Below are 22,708 nucleotides of genomic sequence, written 5' to 3' on the forward strand. Positions count from 1 at the left end.
CCATCTAGTGAGCATTCTTGAAATCCCCGGAGGGAGTGCAGCTGCGCCTCTGGTGGGACCAATGAGACCTAGTGTACACGCCGCCGACAACGGACAAGGCGCGAGCATAAGGAGCAAGCCCCTAACAACGTTGCAGAGGATCCCTAAGCATACTCTTACGAGACAGGAACATGAAAGCATTTATTTTGGCTATGTCGGTGAAGCACTGGAGAGGTGCTGCTAAGTAACATTCCCTAGATGTCTTATACGCCTTGTGCACCGCCTATAGAGGCGCCACTGATAGCCACCTAGCGGGCGCCGCCGACAGTACGTGTGGGAAGCCGAGCAGACGACAGCGCTTTGCATAGCTTTGTTGTGAGGAGATGGATGAAGTTCGCGGCTGCTATTTCCCCTTCGTGCGGGTGCCAGACAACTAATTCTACGCTGACAGCTGCAGGAAAGGCGCGGGCCTCTACGAAAGTGGACTTGTGCACGATGTTTGTCACAAACGAGCGCTTAACTAAGCGCACATCGCCGATTTCGAACGACGGCATCGAAAGCCTGGCGCCGACGGTTCGTGCGCGACAGAGCACGTGCATCGAAAAAACAAGTATAAAAAGGCGCCGAAAGCGTGCCCCTTACCCTCTCGACAGAAGACGCCACCGACATAGACAATGCACGCAAAAGATCGGGATATTCGAGAAAGCAAAGCAGCGCCAGCAGCGCCGTCTGATTACGTAGACGAATCGGTGAGAGGATCTAGCCCTTTCCCTAGCTTTCGCTGTGCTACGCACAGACGAATCACAAGCACCTTCCCGAACCCAGGCGCGAGCCGATACAGGCAATGCAAGCGCGCGGCGACGGAGAGTCAGTCAGTGAAGAGTCAGTCAGCGAAGAAGTTATGTCGTTCTAGTGATAGCATCGTTCGCTTGACCGCAGAAGACGTGTTGTTTGATGATCTAGTGCTGTGAGTAAAGTATGAAGAGATGACACCGCGGGAGCAGTGACAAGTTTTGAAGAGGGTCGCCGAGAAGACATGTGATGACTGACTGCGGAAAAGAACGAACGTCTGCGTTGAGTGAACCGTCATGCCGGTGAATATGAAAGGTGCGTCGCGCAGACCAGAGTAACAAGACCCAGCTATGAGGTGCAGCTGGTGGTGAACATCCGCTTTGTTTTGTTTACAAAGGTGACGTCTCAATCATTTCTTGTTCTTTCTGAAGTCAACCATTGCTGCATTTCTGTTTCTGTAAATAATAAATATAGAACTTGGCTTGTAACAGCGCGGTACATGTACCGTGCTAGTACAAGCTAAGATCATGGATGACCAACTCGCCCGAAATACAACACTTCTGACAATAGAATGTTCGAGCGAAGTGCCCTTGGGGGGCACGGCGGTCGAACCGAACCAACACATGCTCAGGCTGATAACTTTCGTCGCCTACCAGTGTCCACATGATCGAGTGCATCCAGCGAGCACCGATATGGCAGAACGAAAGCATTAGAACAAGAAGCGACGTGTTAACTCGCACAATGACGAAGAAGCTCGCCTTTGCCAACGAACAGCGGCGATCCATTGCTTCTGTCGCTCTTGCTCAGGAGGCCTTGCGGTAAGTGAGTAAAACCGCGTTCCGGGCGCGTTTTTGTAGGTGTTTGAGCACTCCACTCCACAGCAATTGTTATTCGACATCCCTTGAAGTTTCGGCCACCACACGTATGTCACGTATCTCGGGAGCGCTTGTAATGTCGGAGTGGAGTTGGGAGAGAGAGAGAGATAAGAGAGACTCGGGAGACACCGTGGTGGCACTGCAAACAAACCTTTATCTAACACCACGGCACACAAAAATGAACACTCAAAATTTACAACAATATAGGTACACTAGGAAATTCCTAGGCTAGTGCGCTATCGCTGACAAAACATCGAACAGCATTCTAGCTCTGCTTGGCTCCTCTAGCCTGAAAGTCTGGCCACTATGGCCTCTCAGTCACTCGCGATACCCATGGAGCGTTCTTACGGTTCGCGGTGTCCGCTGATTCGGCTCGTGGTCCAAGTCGACGCCCGGTCCCGTTGTCGAGGCTCCTGCGGACGTCTCAGGGCCGCCGTCGTTGATCAGACGCCTCGCTGATCATCCTCCTTGCCGATGCGTCGTTCTCCGTCGAGAACACCGGTCCCTCCCAGCTAGGCCTAACTGTCGGCCTCTCCTCAGTACCACTGGCTCGAACTGTCGACGTGGCTCTCCGGTGGTTGTCGGTGGGTCGCCGTCGTCTTGCCGAGCTGTGGTAGTGCCGTAGGTGCCCTGCGAACTGCTGTGATGGGGCTGCTGCAAGCTCGGGGAGCCTCACTTGGATGGCACCAAGGTCGACGGCCACCCTCCCGAGCCTCTCGTGCCGCTGCCCCCAGAACGGGGCCCTGCTGTTCACGTCGCGGGTGCAACGCTGGCTTGCACCACCTTGCTCCTCGACGACTCCACCGAACAATGCCTAACTCTTCTTCCGTGGTCTCCCACCTCGGCTCGGGTCGCGTGGCACGCGCCTTTCTCCGGCCAATGGCTTGCGTCGACGTGGCGGGGGTGCACACCATCGGGTACTTTTCCATTCCCCGCACACCATCGACGCATTGCGCTGTCCGGCACGCGCCCCGTGCCCCTTTACTCATGACAACATACGACGAACGTTGCTTATTTCACTACGGAAACGTGAACAACGCGGAAACACACGTACAACGACGTAGGAAACCACGGCGACCGTCTGCTTGCTTTCCCGAGAGTAATGACCGAGTTCGCCACCTATGGCGCTTCTGTCGGCGCGCACTAGGCGTATAGAGAATTAGAAAATGCAGAGGCCGAATTGTGTTTATTTAGATCATTTGGTACAAGCAAAGTGGTGTTGGCAACACTTTACACATTGGCACCGGCGTCAATGCTGGTGGGAGGGGTCATGTGTTTTCCGCAGATGGCTTTTGCAGACACCGGATGAGTGCGCGCTTTCACAAACCTGGCCAAGTAACGCTTTCACATTAAAACGTAGTGCAAAACATGGCCAAAAAGAAAACAATTCCTTTTGCATAGCAACCCGTATTCCTGGCGGCAGCGCGCTGTTCGCTGCGTGAAAATAAAACTGTGCTGCTAGATATCGCGTAGTGGCGCGGGTGACATAATATGCACTATTGCCACGATAGATAACTTGATATTTCGCCATTTTTCAGGTGATACTTTTCGAGGGCTAGCTCCTTCATTCAGAAATAAGCGTACAAAAAGCAAACGAAGTTAATTTCAACGCCTCTGATGGGCTGCGTTCGCCATGTTGCTCCAGCACACGTCACCATTGGTCCGATCCTCACTATGGGAGAGTGTCGTCTGCTGTTTGCGCGTCGAGAGGTCACGGCTGTCGAAAATCCGTGAGGTCACGGGACGACAAGGGGGTAGGAAGCTAGGTCCGTTTGTCAGCGCGCATCATGACCTTGAGCCCTTTCTTCTTTTTTCTTCGAACATACGACTTACTTTCAGTGCGATCGTGAGCGAGCACGTGGGCACGTCGCAGTATGCCTCGGCGGCCGTGATAATCATGCAGCTCACGATGCTCCTATGGTCGTGGACTTTCGGTTATGGCACAGTCATTTGGGTTTATGGCGTCAACTGTTGAGAGAAGAGCGAGCAATTTATAGCTGACTTTGAGAATGAATTGTAAATTCCAGGCCGTTTGGCTCACATGTTCGCAGGAGCCTTGACTACTGATTGGCAGTGCTTTCTGATCATGCTGAAGAAATGTTGCAGGGCCCCCTTAAGGTGGCAGCCGAAATTCCACTGGGTTAGTTTCTGTGGCTTTCAGGAAGACTTTTTCGACAGACACAATTTATCATGTAGGACAAGATGCTCTTTCAGTAAAGCTCACCAAGGTTCGTGGTTGGCACGGTGGGCAGAAGTAGTAGTAGTCTGGGTGCGAAGGAATGCGCTGGAACACCTCCTCTAGCAGCTCCTGGAATCGCTGCTTGATGCTCAGGTGCAGCTGCTGAACAACGTCGCACGGGTGGTGGCGTTTCAGCAGGTTCACCGGGAACAGGCTGCTGACCCTGCCATTGGCAAAGAAGCCGAAGGAAGTTGAAGCGGGTTCACGCCGTCCCACCTCACCAGGCTCAGAGCTCAACAACTCGGTGATTCCACGATGCCAGCACAGTAAAACCTCATTACAAGAGACGCTCAAGGGCCCCGGGATATGTGTCTCTTGTAACAGAGGTCTCTTGTAACCAAAATTCTAAAACCATTGAGCAGTAGAACTAGATCACTCCACTACACATCAGTTTCAAAGTGCACTTAATTAAACACATCTACGGGAAATTGCTCAGGATGGCCTAAAGAAGTAATTCGTGGTAGTCTGTTTCTTTAGTGACTGCAGACTCTATAAGCTTCCTTCCCAACCTCTGGTGGTAAAGCACTTCACTTTGTAAGCCTTCCCACTGCTTGCAATATCTTTGAAGTGCTCTTCAGCCTCGACTGCCAACACTTTCTCCCCTGCGATGCCCTCATCATAATGCATAATTACAGAAAGTTCAGTGCAATTTGTAGCCAAAACAACACGAGAACATTGTGCTCCAAGCATGACGCAGACATTGCGCAGAGGGTTATTGCTGCTTAGTAGGCTTGAGCGAATATTCGAGCACTTCGAATATTCGAACGAATATTACAGTATTCAAATTCGCTTTGATTCGAATTTAAATTATTGGAAATTTTGAAGTATTCGAAATGAACGAATAGTTGTATAAGAGTCTGCTTGTAAACACCCCCCCCCCCGTAAAGGCGGTTTCACTGCAGTAGCGGGGTGCTATACTGTGAATGCACCTTTCCAGAGAAAATTCACACTGCCGCGAAGGTTAAATGAACATATACCCTCACATCGATTCCTATTTTTTAAGTTTAAAAGCATATTATACCGGCTTATATGCTCCAAGTATAGTAAATTTTAAAACGTAAGATATTTTACAAGTTATCACTTGCATTCTGCCGAAAGTCAAATCCTGCTACCATTCAAAGTTGCTTCCACTTCCTTTGAACCAAAAGGAATGACATTTGCACATGCCTTGTTACAATTAAAATACAGTGCAGACGTGTTACGCCGACATCGACAGCGAGATAGCTGCGAGATCGACCGATTCGGCCTCTAATGTTGACAGCGATGACGAGCCCTCCCGAGCACCCCCTTTGGCGGATGTCATCGATGCCTTGAGTGTTGTGCGCAGCTTCGTCGAGTGCAACGGCGGCGAGGCTGAGATGCTGCGCCTCATTGACAGGCTGGAAAATATGACTTTCAGTGCTGGGAACTACCGAACGCGTCAGTCACGCATGGAGGAATTTTTCTCCAAGTAGGCTGACTTGCCACAATAAAGGTGTGACTTCCGTACATCACGTTTTCTGGCTGATTTCTTTGATTTCGCGTTGTTTCGGATAATTGGGAATCCCGCTTAATTGGGATATTTTTCTCGGTCACGAGGCCTTCGAATTAATGAGGTTTTACTGTACCTGCTAATTCTGTTAAAAACCCTTCGTTTGCGCTATAATTTATTTTCTTAATTCTTTAATGTATTATATCGCGCGTGTTAGGACTATATATTGTGCGTTATTTCAGATGTGCTCGCGAAATCTCCGCGTAATTTGCGCACCCCCTTTTCGGAGCTTCAAATTCGCGAAAAAAAGTGCGCAAATTATGCGAGTAAATACGGTATGTCAAGAATGTGTGAACATCTCTCTTCCTCAATTCCTCAATGTGTCTCAATCAAAAAACTATTCCTTGCATGTGTTTTGGCTGGCTATCATTCTTGCATACAAAAGAAGCAAAAGAAGTCCTTTTTCTATCTGCATGCATGGCAAACGTCGATTATTACACAAATGAGTAACATGACACATACACATGCAATGTGCAGTAACACACACACACATGACACAGACACACAATGCTAGGAGGCTGGTCTCGTCAGCTTGCTTATGGCCATCTGCCCGAGAAGGCACACACTTTTCAACAGAAAGATCAACAAGGCAGCACAGCCCTCACCCGTCACTCGAAGTGCGCCGACTTTCGTCTGCACCGATTGCGGTATCCGCTTCTTCAACGGGCAGAACCAAAACACCTTCGCAACTGGTCTCATTGCTGCTGATGCCGTCGTGTCGAGGAGCCCCTGTGCCTGCTCGGTGGGAGTGTTCCACGGTGGACTTGATGCGGAAGTCACGAGTGTGGCCGCAAATCGCTTGGATGAACTCCGTAATGTCGAGAGTGAGCGCAGTCTCCTCGCAAGCGTCCTCCACAACGGTCGAGACGTCTTGCATGTCCACGGGCAGTCCCTCACACAGGGCTCTGAAAAATAAGAATGGTTAAGAGCCAGAGATCAGAGAGAGAAAGACCAGACAAGACATTTTAACAAGCACTTGCAAAGTGGCATGCGACAGCTGCTAACCTCGGAGTACCTGCTAATTAGGCACTGTTTGAACATGGATTGGCTTCTAATCTATTGTTTCAGTCAGGAAGTAAATAATTATGAAGTTCATTATTGACACATATCAATGGTCCATAATGAGTTCATAGTTTAAATTATGATGATATTAATGAACACATGTTGCAATTAGTACACCAGTACTTCTACATGCTGCTCTTACTTTCGTTGAACTTATTGTAAAGTGCTAAGAGCAAGGAGTTCATTGCACCCTCCTTAAAGGGCCCCTCACCAGGTTTGACAATTTTGAGCCGACGAGCGCAATGCATGCATTAGGCGTTCACGATTACGTCTGCCAAAATTTGCAACGCTACGCGCCGCGTAAATGGGTCAAATTTCAAGCTGAACGCTGCTTGCCCTTCCTCTCGCGGGCGCGCGCTTTAGAGAATGAGGGGATGACGTACATGAGAGAATGGCCCTGCGTAGGTAGTAGTGCTGTGACGTCGCTCCTCTACATAGACGACTGTGCTCTGACGTCGCCAACAGTAGCACGTGACACTGCGATAATTATTTGACACGACGCGTAGTTTTTGTAATTTGTTGCTTGAATGGATGAATAAAACTTGAGAGCAATAATAAAACACACAAACGGAATGTGTGCGTTTTCTTTTTGAATTTTTACTTCGAATCGCAGCGAGATTCGAGACTAATCTACCTCCGTTTCACACGCGTTCGTGTTCTCGCGCTTTGCGCATCGTGCAGACGCCACCCTTTACAACGAAACCGTTCCAGCGCTCATTAGGCTCATTTAACCATAGAGTTTCCTAAAATGACCTAGAGGGAACTCTGGCGCTGCGATCGTTCAGCCACCATGGGAATGATGGGTAGTACACGGATTTGCCTAGTCTTCGTGCTTGTGGGCTTCGAACGCACTTGTGGCTTTGTTTATTGCTATGTTTTGGTTTTCTTTCGAATAAAAGAATGGATCGTTGTGAACTTCGTGACCAGATTTGAATCGGTGAGCCTAAACAAGTTAAAGTGGCGAAGTGAAACTGCTGACTTTTGCTGAACTTCATTTTGCGACGAAGGGGATGCAGGCGACGCGGAGCCAAACGGAGCCGAAAGAACAAAGTTTAGACAAATCCGTGTACTACCCATGATTCCCATGCTGGCTGAAGCGCGATGCATTGCAGCTCCCACAGACACTAGCGCCAGAGTTCCCTCTAGTAAGTATTGTAGGAAACTCTATGCATTTATCCTCCCGCGTCTAACTAGATGTTCATGCGGCACACCGCTAGTCTCGCGTCCGTACAAATGTTGCAGCTTTCGCGCTCAGTGATAGGTTGAAAGCCAAGTGATCGGCGAGGGCGCATTCGGCATAACTTGCAGAGATGAAGCGCAAAGAACGCCGCCACAACGCCACTCGCGTCTCGGGGGCTCGGGCTGGTTCGGGCGTGTCATGCGCTCGTGACATTTTGTGCGCATGACGTGATCATGCGTATGCGTTATGTGATCCTTCCGCTCGCGTGGCGAAAAGGGCAGGGAAGGGATTTGGCTTGCGAAGGCTACGCGGGGCGAGCGGCAAGGGTTTGCAGCTCGCCTCCTCGCATTATGGTTTCGCGCCGCTACAAATTATTGTTTTTCTCAGCTTCTAACGGACCGATTAGAAAAATTCTTGTGGCATAATGCTCTTTATTGGGCTCGCAACAACTTGCAATGTCTAACTAAAATTCGCTAGGTCACCTGGTGAGGGGCCCTTTAACTACTACAGCTATGGAAGGGTTAGCCGTATGTATCCATCTGAAGATTTCTTTTTTCTCTGTTTACTCAAGAAAACACCAAATCTTTCTTTTTGTGTCTGCACCATTGGGGTGATGTGATTCTATCAAGCACCATCATCATCATCATCAGCCTGACTACGCCCACTGGAGGGCAAAGGCCTCTCCCATGTTCCACCAATCAACCCTGCTCTGTGCTTGCTGCTGCCACATTATAGCCACGAATTTCTTAATCTCGTTGAAAATCAGTTCTTTGAAATCCCGCAAGGTGGCGGAAGGGTTAAGAAAGGGGAAATAGACAACCACCCATTTGTAGCACGAAGCCACAACTTTTTACTTCTTAATCTCATCTGCCCACCTAACTTTCCGTCTCCCCCTCGTGTGTTTGCTTTCTCTTAAAATCCAGTCAGTTACCCTTAATGACCAACGGTTACCTTGCCTACGTGCTTTATGCCCTGCCCATGTCCATTTCTTCTTCTTCATTTCGACTAAGATGCCCTTCACGGCCGTTTGTTCCCTGACCTACTCCGCTCTCTTCTTGTCCCTTAAGGTTACACCTATCATTTTAATTTCCATTGCTCGCTGCGTCGTACTCAGTTTAAGTAGAACCCTCTTTGTAAGCCTCCAAGTTTCTGCTTCGTAGGTCAGTACCGGAAAGATGTAGGTCTTGTATACCTTCTTCATGAGTGATAGTGGCAAACTACCATTCATGATTTGAGAATGCTTGCCAAATGTGCTTCATGCCATTCTTATTCTTCTAGTTACTTCAGTCTCATGGTTCGGCTCTGTGGTTACCACCTGTCCAAAGTAGACACATTCCTTTACAACTTCCAATGCCTCGTTACCTAACACAAAGCGCTGTTCTCTTCCGAGACTGTTGTACATTACTTTAGCTTTCTGCATATTAATTTTCACACCTACCGTTCTGCTTTCCTTGTCCAAATCAGTAATCATGAGTTGCAATTCCTCCCCTCAGTTACTCATCAACGCAATGTCATCAGCAAATGGCAGGTTACTGAGGTACTCTCCACTAACTCGTATCCCTAACTCTTCCCAATCTAGGGCCCTGAAAACCTCCAGTAAGCATGCGGTAAATAGCAGTGGAGAGATTGCGTCTCCCTGCCTTACACCCTTCTTGGGATTTCGTCGCTTTCTTTATGGAGGACTATGGTGGCTGTGGAACCGCTGTAGATTTCTTCCAGTATGTTTATACAGTAGAATCTCGTTACAACGAACTTCACGAGACCGCCGAATTTAATTCGTTATTCTGAAATACCGTAGTCCTGAAAAATGATGTCGGTAATGTAACACAACAGCAAAAATAACGTACCTTTGCAGGAGGTGCACGTGTTGGGGCGTAAACAATGAACAAAAACACTGGGCACCGAGTGGAAACAATTTACTGCTTAAAAAGGTTGGTCATCTTCTTTTGGCGAGTAGAAAGCAGGTGCTGGTACATGTATGCCTCCACGTCCGCAACCTTCCTAAGGATGTCTTCGGGTCTTGCAGCACCCGAGGTACGATCGGGTCTTCTCAAGGAACACCACAACATCCGAGCTGGAAATAGTCTCTTCCGTTGTCCCAGACTCTGCATCTCCAGCGCCGTCTTCGTCACTGCTAGAGCAATCTTGCTCACGCACTTGACTCCCGATTTCTTCGCAGGTGAGCTTTGCGGACGTAGCCGCTGCGCAGTCACTGTCTACGTAATCCTCAAAGGTTACCGCAGCGTCTACCGGGAGCTTCCCGGTAAGCTCATTCCAAAGCTCTGGGTCGAGCTCCGCTTCGTCATCGCAGTCTCGTTGCGTAGGCTCTCAGTCTTGCGGCGTAAGCGAAGTCTCGAGAAGACCTGCCTTTCGCCAGCAGTTGCTAATGGTGCTTGCCTTGACGTTCCACCACGACCCTGTCAGCATTTCTGCGGCTTGACGGATGTTGACCTCCAAGGGCAGCTTCAGTCATATGTTAATGAGAAGGCACTGCACAAGTCGCTTCCGAAATTCGGCCTTCACACATCTTATTATGCCCTCGTCTAAAGGTTGGAGCAAAGACGTACAATTTGGGGGCAGAAATTCAAGCTGCACATTGCTCAAACGCACGTTCACCATATGTGCCAAGCAGCTATCAACGATTAGAACCTTCTTTTGTTTCTTCTTCATTGTGTTGTCGAACTGCAGCAGCCACTGCGTGAACAGTTCCCGCGTCATCCACGCCTTCTTATTTGCCTGATAGTCGCAAGGCAACGAGACAACGTTTTTCAAGCAGCGAGGCTTGGCGGACTTCCCAATAACAAGAGGCTTGAGTTTTTCCGTGCCTGTGGCGTTGCAGCAGAAGAGCACTGACACGCGAAGACGCGATTTTTTTCCGCCCTTGCATTTTTTCATCTTTAAAGTTCATTGTCTTATCAGGTAACAGCTGATAAAAGCACGCCGTTTCGTCGGCGTTGAAAACGTCGTCTGGACTGAACGACTCGACGATTTCCTGAAAGTGTTCGTTCAGCCAGGCAATCGCACTTTCGGCATTGGCCGCCTTTTCTTCCCCGCACGCGACTTGCCACATGATGCCATTCCTTTGCCGGTACCGATAGAGCCATCCAGCACTTGCGTCGAAGCCGAAGGTGCCCAAAGCAACCGCGAACTGTCGCGCCTTTTCTTGAATAGGGCCTGACAAGGGCACATCGTGTTGTCTGGCATCCTTAAACCATGTGAGGACGGCGTCGTCGACGGTTTGGTAGTTGCCCAGCCTCAAGCGTTTTCTTGAGGAAGCCAACTGTGATTCTCTATGTAATTTCACGATCTTCTCCCGATCCTTCAGTGTCGTTGCCACTTTTGACGGCACGATATCACGCTCCCTGCATATGTCCACTTGCTTTTTTCCAGCATTCAGCTCCGTCAGAATGTCCACTTTTTCCTTGAGCGAAAACTGGCGTCGCTTCTTTTTAACGCTGGGGCCAGGAGAACTCACTGCCAGAAAAGCGACTGCACAACACAATCTCAACTTCGCAGCTCCAAACGACAGCAACTGGAAACGTGGTGAGAACAGCGGCAACAGCGGGACTAAGCCTATGACCGCTATGACGTTGTTTGATTTGGTTTGACCAGTTTGACCGGTTGGTGACGCTTGCGTTGATGTCGACGCTGATGGGGCTGCACCCGTTGAAGCGGGTTTCCCGGCGCATATCTGCTGTGAATGATGATAGGTGTAAGCTTCAGTGATTTCCGTACCGAAAGATTCACGGAACTTCGTAATAACGATGCATCTTGTTGATTTCGGGGTTAAATTACTTACGTTAATCTGAAATATTCGGTATTCTGAAATTTGTAGTACTGAAAGTTTTTTACATTGGCAATATAGGCATTTTGGCGGGGATTTCAAAAAAATTCGTTAATCTGAAAATTTCGTTAACCTGATGTTCGTAGTAACAAGATTTTACTGTATATGGTTCGTTGACGACCTGATTCCACAGTGCCTGCATTAATGCTGATATCTAGACCAAATAAAATGCCTTCTCGTAATCTATGAAGGCTATATATAGGGGTTGGTTATATTCCGTGCATTTCTCTATCACTTGAATGATAGTGCGAATATGGTCTATAGTCGAGTAGCCTGTATGAAATCCTGCTTGGTCCTTTGGCTGATTGAATTCTAATGTTGTCTTAATTCTATTAGCTACTATCTTTGTAAATAGCTTGTAGACAACGGACAGTAAGTTGATCGGCAAGATTCTATCAAGCACTCGCGTGTTTTCTCTTACAACCAACTTCCTCTATGTGTCTGTGCAAAGGACTAGCGTCTCTTCAAATAAACAATTATCAAACAATAAGCAACACTTTATGACACATTTACTCATTTCCAGAGTTATTAATACAGTCAACTGCCGATTTTTCGGACGCCCGATTTTCCGGACATGCTCGTGTGCGGTCAGGACCTTAGTGCGCATCACGAACCCTTTCATAATAAATGCGTGCGTACGATACAGCAACAGTAAAGTGACGGCGTCAGCTTAGTTGGCGATGTGCTGCACACAACTAGAAAGAATTGGCTTGAAACAGCAGTAAATGCTGCGTATCGGCGGCGATTCGGCGATCTGTGTGCGCATGTTTACATGCGCACATGCATCGGGGAAAGCCGGACGAGTCGTCCGCTCTTCCGCCACAGTCTTTGTGTTCCACGTCATCGTTTACAAACGCTTCATGCGAGATAGCCGTAATCTATTCCGCGCTTTGCTGTTATCAGCGGCGCTCATCAGGAGATGCAAAAGTGGCGGTTGGCACGTACGTAGTTAAGCGGGGTTCGCGGCAGGTACCGAATGTACAGTAAAAGCTCGTTAATTCGACTCTAGTTAATTCGGAAAATTGGTTAATTCGGACACGTCATCTGGTCCCTGTAAATATACGCATCACTCTATGAGACTGGGCGCTCGTTATTTCGGACAGATTTGGCCGCAAATCGGATAATTCGGCGACTTTCGGGCCGCTGGCGAGGCTCGAAAACGAAAAAAGAACAATTCGGAACAAAAGTGAAGCTCAAACGCAGCATCGCCATGGACATCAATTATCGACTTGGCTTGGATTGAGACTGGTTGAACACCTTTTTTTCGCGTGTGGGTTTGTTGCTTTGTTCCCGTTGGTGTGCTGCATCGTTGATTGCCGATTTATCGAGGAAAGTTTCAGTACGGCTCCTTTAGCTTGATCGTTGCTGGTGCTTTTGTGCCGACTTCTCGTGCGACCGCACTCTCCACCGATGGCAACGCCGGCGAAGCGGCCCAAGTACGAGGCCAAGGACTTCACCACCAAAGTAGAAATTTCGCGTGCTCTGAATAACGGGCTCTCCCGACAAGAAGTGATGAAGTGTGATGAAAGGGGATCCTTCAATCGGCGGCAAGAAGCAAGGAACGAGTAACCGTACTTTTATCCCCCAACATGACGGGCCCAGAGCGCTGGCCGCTTCTCGTTATCGGAAAGGTTCAAAAGCCACGCTGCTTTAAGAACATCAACAATCTTCCCGTGGACTACCGTGCCAACCGAAAAGCGTGGATGACGGGTGAAACTTTTGCGGTACTGCAGACATCATGCGAGCTGCTGAGCACCTTGAAGGGCTCAGAAAAATTGTGTCCGCGCGAATTTCTGCTCGAAAACACAAGCATCCGCGATTACTTTGTTAAGTAAAGGTATGTTGAAAAAACTCGTGCATTTATTGTGTTTATTTCGACCATTCGATAATTCGGACATTCGGTTAATTCGGACATTTTTTCCGGTCCCTAGAAATCCGAATTAACGAGCTTTTACTGTATTTGCGAGAGCCTGGGCGTGCACCAAAATGCCTGATAATTGTACTGGGAGGCATTAAAGCTATTTCGGATGTGGCTGTGGCGATTTGACCACTTGAGCAGAATAAAAAAGCATGAACTTGTTTTTTCGGACTGCCCGATTTTCCGGACGATCTCGCGGTCCCTAGGGAGTCCGAAAAATCGGCAGTTGATTGTAGTCTCTATATACTTCCCTGTTCTTATTTTTCTTTTTCACCCATCTAATAATAATAATAATACCTGGGGTTTTACATTTGGCCATCTCGTGTTCTCTAACGTGTGCTAACATCACATAGTACACAGGTCTCTAGCATTTTGCCTCCATTGAAATGCAACCGCCGCAGCTGGGACCGAACCTGCTACCTCCAGGTCAGCATCAGAGCACTGTAACCACTGTACCATCGTGGCGGATCACCTGTCTAAAAGCCATCCTATAGAACTCACCTGAACACGCCATACACAAAGCTCTTGGAGAAAGCCTTGCGTAGGCGCGAACAATGTTTTCTCGCTGGAAAGCGGTCACTTCCGAGCTCGGAGTCATCCGACTTGGGCTCTGGCGACATGGTTTTGTAAGGCGAGCCTGAAACAAGGTAAGGAAATAAGTTATGACAAGATTTTCACCTGAACGAGTAATGAAATATATTTTTCATATCGTAGAACCTCTATCACACGCTTCTCACACGTAAAAGGATTACATTTGGCACACATAAAAATTTGGAAACGATGTATTTTACTTATACAAAACTTGTATCAAAATGCTCGATCTAGGGTCATGGATATTTGCTGAGTGTTGACATCGTGCAGCGATAACGCTCGAAACAATAACGTTGTTCATAAAAAGCTAAGAATGGTCCACACAGTTTCTTCTGCCTGAAGCCGTCACATGCAAGAGCAGTAAAGGGAAATGCATGCAACACTCCTGACAAAAAACTTTTCTCTACAAAAGCATTCAGCATTTGATTACATTGTCTACATAGATATTCAAAATGCAAGATAATTAACCACGGTGCAGGCCGAGTGACGATCCTAAAGGACACACCTTCCGAGCCATCCGCTTTGTACTCCACCCAACTGGGTTCGGATCCAGCCCGCGTATTCTCTTCCGACCGTGTGGTCAAGTCAAGATACGTGTCCTTCCACTGCCTCACACCACCTTGGTACACCAACCGGCCAATCACGGCCGACACCGGTGCATCATAGACGTACACCGGAAGACTCACGGACACCATGCGCCGAGCGGGCCCTTCGGCCTCCTGCGATTTGGGAGACGTGCTGCCGTCTTCGTCCCTCGCGTCTTCTGGGCATGGTGTCGAGGTCCTGCGTCGACTCCGGCTGTTGAAGTCTGGCAAGTCGGCCGATCGTTGTCGTGGCAACGACTCGTGCTTCTCGGCTCCATGTGAAGACAGCGCCGGGTCGGAGTGCGAACTCGTCAGCTGTCGAAAAGCGCGAGATTCCGTCGCGTCGTACGAGTCGCACACTTCACCGGCGGCGGGATCCTCCGCGGCAGACGACGTGGGAGCTTCGCGGTCAAAACTGCTGGTGGCGGCTGGCTCAGACGACGACTCGGTCTGCAACACAGCATAGTCCTTGGACACACTACTGCGAGTGCCATGAGTGGGAGGAGCCTCGGGGGAAGCGACTTCGTCCTCCGGGCGCCTCATGAGGTGCTGCAGGTTTTCAAACGTGGCAGGAATGAAGGTGAGAACCACGTGAGAATTGGGAGTGGTAGAGTTGCTGCTTCCAGCAGTGCTGTTGGCACTGGAGAAACTGGCCACAAAGCAACGCCAACTGTGGAGAGGGAGGACGTAAAGCTATCAGTCACTGATGAACACATCATCATATCAAAATAAAACAGCGCACACTCATCAAATGTCTTCCCTTGCCATCGTTCTCATTTTTCGCTCAGCTTCATAGCAAGAAAACAATGGTAACACAACTTTGTATGTCTTGCGTAACTTTCACGACATTCAGTTTGGGCAGTGCTGGTTAGTGTAACAGAGTAGAACCTGAGGTAAAAGAAGTACAGTTGAGAGCAATGAAGGACAGTATGGTGCAATGACACTAACAAATGGGTAAGCACAGGTTAGGTTGGAGTGGCTGCCGGTAAACAGCAAGTGGCAATTTCTGGGAGAGGCCTTTGTCTTGCAGACTTTGTCTTGCTACTACTTATTCTATGAAGGAAAGGAGATTACTTTTGAGGGCTCGTTCTTCTTTGTTAGACACAATATTAATGAGAACTAACAGACAGTAATGCCAAGGAAAGTGTAGGGGGTGGTATTTGTGGCAATTAGGACATAAATGTGAAGAAAGTAAAGCGGATGAAAAGATAACTTGCAGCTGGCAGGGACCGGTCCCTGCCAGTCCCTGCCGGCGACAAGTTACCTTTTCGTCCACTTTACTTTCTTCATATTTATGTCCTAACTGCCACAAATACCCCCCCCCCCCCTATACTTTCTTTGTCTATTAGTTCTCATTAATATTGTGTCTAACTACTACTTCTCCTCCTCCTCCTCCTCCTCCTCCTCCTCCTCCTTCTTCTTCTTCTTCTTCTTCTTATACTACTACTACTACTACTACTACTACTACTACTACTACTACTACTACTACTACTACTACTACTACTACTACTACTACTACTACTACTACTACTACTACTACTACTACTACTACTACTACTACTACTACTACTACTACTACTCGTGGTTTTCGCAAGGCCCTCGAGTGCCTAAAACAAGAGATGGCAGAAGAGAAAGCTGAAGGGATATATGGCATTCGAACATATGAACATGGACACATTAACCCTTTCCCTCCCATTGACGAGTATAGGCTTCCCAAGCAACGCTTAGCGGCGCTGCTGCTCTTGACAGGCAGCGCCATCTCTGGCAGAAAAAGAGAAACTGGGGTGTCAGTAGCGAGCGTTTTCCCTTCTCTCCACCGCGTTGCCGCTCGCTACCGTGCACGTGCAGAGCTCTCGCGGTGCACTTGCGGCGTCTCACAATGTACCGCGTGCAGTGCGGCTTCAAAAGGATCTTCAAGCTTGACTGGCACTTCCGAAAAGCGAACTTGATAAAAGGAGAAAGGCTCGTCAATCACCTTAACGGTGAAGAGCAGACGATCGACGACAACGACGCCCGACTCAAAGCGAAATGCATTTCCCAAGTCGCGATTACACCGTGTAGGACGTATACCTCGAGGTAAGTCTCATTCTGTCATGTTAAAGATGAATAATGGTTCACATGCACCCCGAAATGAAGCCGTACACGCTATCGATGTTCTGCGGTGTGAACTACGAATCATATGATTGTTGTTTTGATATGGCATGCTTTACAGTAGCAGCCGTGTACTTTCGTGAACAAACGTTTGCGGCGTGCGAAAAAAAGAAATTATACGGCCATGGCACTGTTTCCTGAGAAGGTTAGAGTCAAGTCCTCCGTGCCGCTGGAGAATCACCCGCCGATTAAGACGCGAGGCAGCTAGCTGAGCTTTAACCACTGTGAAGCAAGATGAACTGCTCGCCTCGTTTTTTCGGCTGTCGTGTCATGCTTGCAGTCTCTTTTTATGATATCGACTTGACAGGCGTATAAAACCTGCTGCGCGAACGCGGCTACAAAATCACACGAAGTCAGAAGGTGACAGAAGGTTACTTCAAGGTTGCAATTGCAAAGCATGTATTAAGTGCCAGTTGTATTTAGCGGCTTAAATATATATCACACTAATAAAGTGACAAAAACAAAGCAAACCTGCAGAACGATGTCAAAGCTTGCTGAAAATGCACGGACGTCCGTTCCGGCGTGATAAAGCAGCCTTCCCGACGCGTGAATTGCAGGCGCCGAACTTCTGACATTGTGCCGAGTTCAGTTGAATTCAACCAACCGCGCAACGCTAAAAGTATAACGCGAGTGTGAACGTTCAGCAACGACGGGTAGGTCTCACGAACACGGGGAATCAAAACACAAAGTTGTTTCATCTACAACCGTAACTGGACTTTCACAATGCGAGAAGACAGCGTGTAATCATTACTGTAGTCGCTGCGTGCATGCGCCGCGTTACTTACCGATTCAGGTAGTCGAAACGAACGAAAGCGATGAACTCAGACAACCAAAATAGAAGGCGAGACAGCGCTGTCAGCTATCCACGCTTGCCGCCTTTATTTCTCGTGCGACACGCCCGGGAACCGATACAGTTTAACACGTGAATCGTGTGCCTTGTCTGCACTGTTGTGGCTGGCCACTAAACCGCAATACTTCGGACCACGCTTGCGCTTCCGCGGGGTCGCTTCTGCCATCGTGGAAATGCGCAGCTTCGCACAGCAAGCCTCTCGGTTCAACGTGCCGAGCTGATGGCCCCACAGTTACCCGCACCGAGAGAAGAACGCGAGCGCACGTGCGCTACCGCTACCGTGAAAGGGGCTGAGTCGGCCGCGCGAAGGTTCAGAGTTTTCTGACAGAGCCGCAGCGCGGCTGGCGCGGCGCTGTCGTCGCGCCGCTAACTTGAGCTTGGGTTCCCTATAGTCGTCATGAGATTTTGTACTAAAATGAGCGATGACATCAACAAAAATTGGTTGCACATGGAACCAATGATGACCATACTCGTCATAGTTGTGTTTCTTGACGCTAGATGACCACACTTGTCCATGTTGTGTGCCATTTGTGTCTCAGCTTTCATTTTATTGCTATCTTTCATTGTATTGCCATGCAGTGAAGCCATCTTCGAGCCATATTTTTTATTCAATTAGTGAAATAAAGGAACTCCACAGGATTGAAATAATGGTACCACTTTATTCAGAAATAAAAAAAGCTCTACAAGTTGCGCTAAACAAAAATTTCTGGTAAATTTGGTACAATTTTCTTCATTTTTCGTGGAAGGGAAAGGGTTAACAAGACACATATATGTAGAGAAAAAAAGTCTACTCACGCAACAGGAGTCGCCTGCACAGGGGGCACAGCAAATGGCACGGGATAGGCATGCTGGTCACGTGGCCGGTTGTGGATCTCGTTTGGCAGCAGTGCCTGCTCCTCAGGGCCAAGTGACACCTCACGGTCATGTATCGCTTGGAGGTTGCCCAACAGCTGCTCGTACAGAAGGTCGTTGGGCTGAGGGCGCGGACGCCCCTCACAGTCCACGGGGTGATTTTTCCCACCATCAACGTCGAGAGGCCTCAGCTCTGCAAGTGCACAACACGGTGCATGAGCCTGTCATTGAGTGCATTCCGATCCTGGCCAGCATTGTAGACAGTCTGCTTTGACAGCTAAGAAGACAGCTTCGGGCCTGAGTCGACCAAGTAACAAAACCCGTCTGGAAGACGTCTACATGACATGACACCATCTCGAGTCAACACAAGAAAGCTAAAGAAAGCACATGAAATCATGTAACGTTGAAATAGTGCAAAACAGAGACAGAAGTCCCTGTTCTATATAGGAATGAAGATGACATGGCACATGAAATAAGAGAGTCCTCTTCATAATGAATGCTGGTGACACCTGCATCAGCTTTCCCTCAGTGACCTGATCAAGATTGCTAAGTTGTCGCAAGTGCGAAGTTGGTTTGGGTTGGCGTTCATTTACCATTTTTCTTTTAATAAACCTCTCAGTTGACAGTAAGCTATGGCTGCGTCTGTCTAACTTCTGTTCCTGTTGCTTGCGCTCCTTCAATCTTGAGTAGCACCATACCAACTAGAACAAATGTCGACATTGCCATAAAACATCGTTTTTTTCAGTTTCCTTCGAGTTCAAACATACAAAAAGCTCAACTTAGCTTATATTAATCTCATAAGACAGCACTACTCCATCTTCCTGCAAATAGACGTTTTTCGTAGGAAGCTTCAAAGCCTTCTTTCCAGCTGACATCTTGTTTGTCTGGACAGCAAAGTAGCCTTCACCATTTTTTACTCTGATCTGACGCTGTCTTAATGAGGCTGTCTTTTTTGCCAGCTGCATAGGATACGGGATGAGACTTAACACAGATGCTGTCTCATCAGCCATCTATTTAGCCGTCTAGAGGAGTATCAGAACAGAGCCATAGTGTGACTCTGTAGTGTGTGACTGTGCTGGCAACACAGTCACACACTACAGAGTCACAAAAAAAAGCCTCAATCAATCAATCAATCAATCAATCAATCAATCAATCAATCAATCAATCAATCAAAATGTGCTCATTTTAGCAAAAAAAAAATTCTAGGTTTTCAAAGCACTCAATGAAAGTAAAGGCCTTTCTGAGGTCTCCAACACAGCATTTACACATGTCAAGAAATTTCAACGGCCTGAGAACCACTGCAAACCCTACATGATGAAGCTGTTTCGGCGCCTTGCAAGAATTTCTGAGCGGAAGGCGTGCCCACCGACATGATGGTACATTAGCATGAAAAAAAAATAAATGTTTTTGTGGACTAGGGTTCCGTAGTTTAAAGGCTCCAGGGGTACTCACAACAACAAAATATGACAGAGAATGTTTAAAAAATGTAGGGCTAGAGAGGACGTTGACCTTGGATGAAGGTGGAGAAGAGGATCTCGGTCTGCTGGCACTTGGAGAGCAGCTTCATGATGCTGAATGGAAACGGCACCACGCTCACTGCAGGCTCTGGTGCCACCGGTTGGAGCAAGGGCATGTTCTGTGAGATCGACAAAGAGACGCTATGGTAATCGGCTGGCCAAGTGTAAGTAAAAGATGAGAATCACATCGTAATCATGGTGATAAATGTCCACCATCCTACTACAGTGCACAACTAGGGGTGTGCGAATAGTGCCACAATGTGATGATGGTGAAGAACTTAACAGCCAGAGTGACTAGCGAAGACTTAACTCTTTATTGTGAACTTATCCCCAGAAAAACAAGTAAGACTCCAAACACAACAATAGCAAAGAGCATAGTGGCCACTCATCAAAACCTGATCTAAAGATGATCAGTCGGCTCTTTATACATGTGCCAGCATGCATTCCAGCATAATAACTGGTACTCTCGGTAAGTTCTATAAGTACTATACAGTAGCTAAGGTACTGTACGATACTGTACGGTAAGTTCTGTAATGTACTATATGGTGAGTAAGGTGCTGTACGGCACGGTAATGCTTGGTAATGTACAGTAAGTTCCATATTATACTATACAGCAAGTAAGGTACTGTACGGTAATGTACGTTAAGTTCTATAACGTGCCGCATGGTAAATAAGGTATTGTGCTGTAATGTATGGTAATTTGTATCATGTGTTATGTACGCCATTATTTCCACCTGATTACAGCTGATTACATCCTGATATGGGAAGGCAAGTCTTGCGTCAGGCGATAACTTTGTAATCTTTGTTAAATAATTACAGGAGGCATTCATTGTAGGGTCGCTTGAGTGCACGTGCACACACCTGTGCCAGTGTGATGTCAGGCGTGGACCGCGACACAAATGATGGCTGAACTCCAGCCAGGGCAGGCGTGACCGGCGGCGTCGGTGGCGGTGGACACTGGGATTGTGCGCTCACCGGGTGAGCCAGCTCTGGCTTGAGGCATCTCAGGTTCAGATGCTCCAGCGTGATGAGAGACGAGAGGCACTCGAAATCCATTTCAAAGAGCTGGGCCGCAAGAAAAGCAAATTAAAGAAAGGTAACACTGTGAGAGAAATACCTAATTTATTGGTAGCTTGTTGACTGATTAATCTATTGACCGAACGATTGAATTGAGGGGGCTGTGGGGTATGGGAAAGGTGCTATAGAGTGCTTTCCAAACAGGCCAGTTTTGCATATGCTCCAAGAAGCCTGGCACTGACTAATAATGAAAACTTGCCTCTGTTTTGCATTCATGTATACTTTTCTAAATGCTTGTAGCATTTCTTTAGGCACGTTCAGCTGTTTCAGTAAGAGTGACCCATATTTCTATGACAGCACAGCTTCCGCTGTGTTGCCTGCTAAGAATGAAACGAAGTGTGCGTAGTTGGAGAACAAAGCTTGCAGTGAACTATCAATTCATTCTTATCGAGGCTCCCTCTGAATGATGTCGCTGTGTTCCTAGATGAATTATCTTAGATACAAAACAAGCACAATCTCAGAATCATTCTCAAATGGCAAAGTAGTTTTTGATGTTCTTTGGGGTACAGCGTCGGCAAGAGCATAACAAAGCAATCAGCAAAGAAAAGCAGCAGAGCTGCCAAGTTAAATTTTCCGAATAATGACATTAATAAGGGTGTGGGATGAAGCACTTGGTCATGGACCTAGAAATACACAGCGAAGCATTGATTCATTTATACTACCATGCCTTAAATGGAAAACCATTGTCCCTACTAACTACTTTGAGCAAAAGTGTAAGGGCAGAGTAGCGGAGTCAGTATATGAAAGATATTAAAGTGACTGAGAACTATCCCTATAATCCCATTTTCTGTGTCACGATACATAGCATTTTCGCAAAAAGCGTGCGATGAAAAAGAAGGTGAACTGACAGAATTTTTCGAACAGCGGTCCCTCAGTTTTTGATGCATATGACATCTGCGCTTAAGCACAAATGCTGGCGAAACAATGTGTGATAGAAACGATTCGTTGTAAATCCCGACAAATGGGAGATGGCTGATTGCTTTCGCAACAAAGAATTTATTTTTGTAAGCATGTGTGTGCAACACGTAAAGACGAGCTAGAAGCGAGCTTTCAAAATTCAAAAATTATGACGTCAGATATTTGCTGTAGACCTTATACAATTTCCACAGGAGTCATAAGACCAGAGAGGGTAATTATTAATTTCAAGAGTAACGCCAAAAACCCTGACAACAGGTCACGCCGTCATTAGCTGGCAACCGAAATAGGGCGTTGTGCCAAACAGTACAGGTGTGATAGCGTTATAGTGCAATCCTTCGCAACCCCAATCTTCTTGCAGCTTTCAAAAGCTCTCTGTTTGAGCAAGTAGAGTAACAAAATGTATAACTGGCTAGGCACTGGAACGAGTGGCATGATAGCAACCCACTGTCTTCTTGGTGTTAACAAAAGCGTGATAACATTGTACCACCACAGCACACAGCGCTATCATTTTCTTTCGATTATGAGATTACTCACTGAGTGTTTACTTACTGAATGGTTTTTTATCATGGCACATGAGATATCGGGAAGATAACGCCTACGAATTCAGGAGAGCTCTAAGGCAGAGAGATTAAAAAAAGACCTGTTAAGTCTTGTGTAACACGTGAACACTGCAATATACAGCGGTGTTTGAGTGTGAACGCACGTTGCCTCTGAAATGCTTCTGTGCACGACTGCTTTGCGATTGGCA

The 22,708-nt window shown here is 47.6% G+C and overlaps 1 protein-coding gene across 1 annotated transcript in view; it reads right to left on the reverse strand.

Moving 5' to 3' along the window:
- LOC119405229 (KICSTOR complex protein SZT2-like) overlaps positions 1-22,708 on the reverse strand; it is a 229,536-nt gene that overhangs the window by 140,872 nt on the left and 65,956 nt on the right. Inside the window, 7 exon segments of the mRNA XM_049419447.1 lie at positions 3,871-4,048; positions 6,022-6,321; positions 13,922-14,057; positions 14,517-15,265; positions 18,392-18,641; positions 19,958-20,084; positions 20,827-21,030. Of these exon segments, the coding sequence (XP_049275404.1) occupies positions 3,871-4,048; positions 6,022-6,321; positions 13,922-14,057; positions 14,517-15,265; positions 18,392-18,641; positions 19,958-20,084; positions 20,827-21,030 (1,944 nt within the window).

Source organism: Rhipicephalus sanguineus, chromosome 9, assembly GCF_013339695.2.
Source record: "Rhipicephalus sanguineus isolate Rsan-2018 chromosome 9, BIME_Rsan_1.4, whole genome shotgun sequence".
Classification (NCBI taxonomy): domain Eukaryota; kingdom Metazoa; phylum Arthropoda; class Arachnida; order Ixodida; family Ixodidae; genus Rhipicephalus; species Rhipicephalus sanguineus.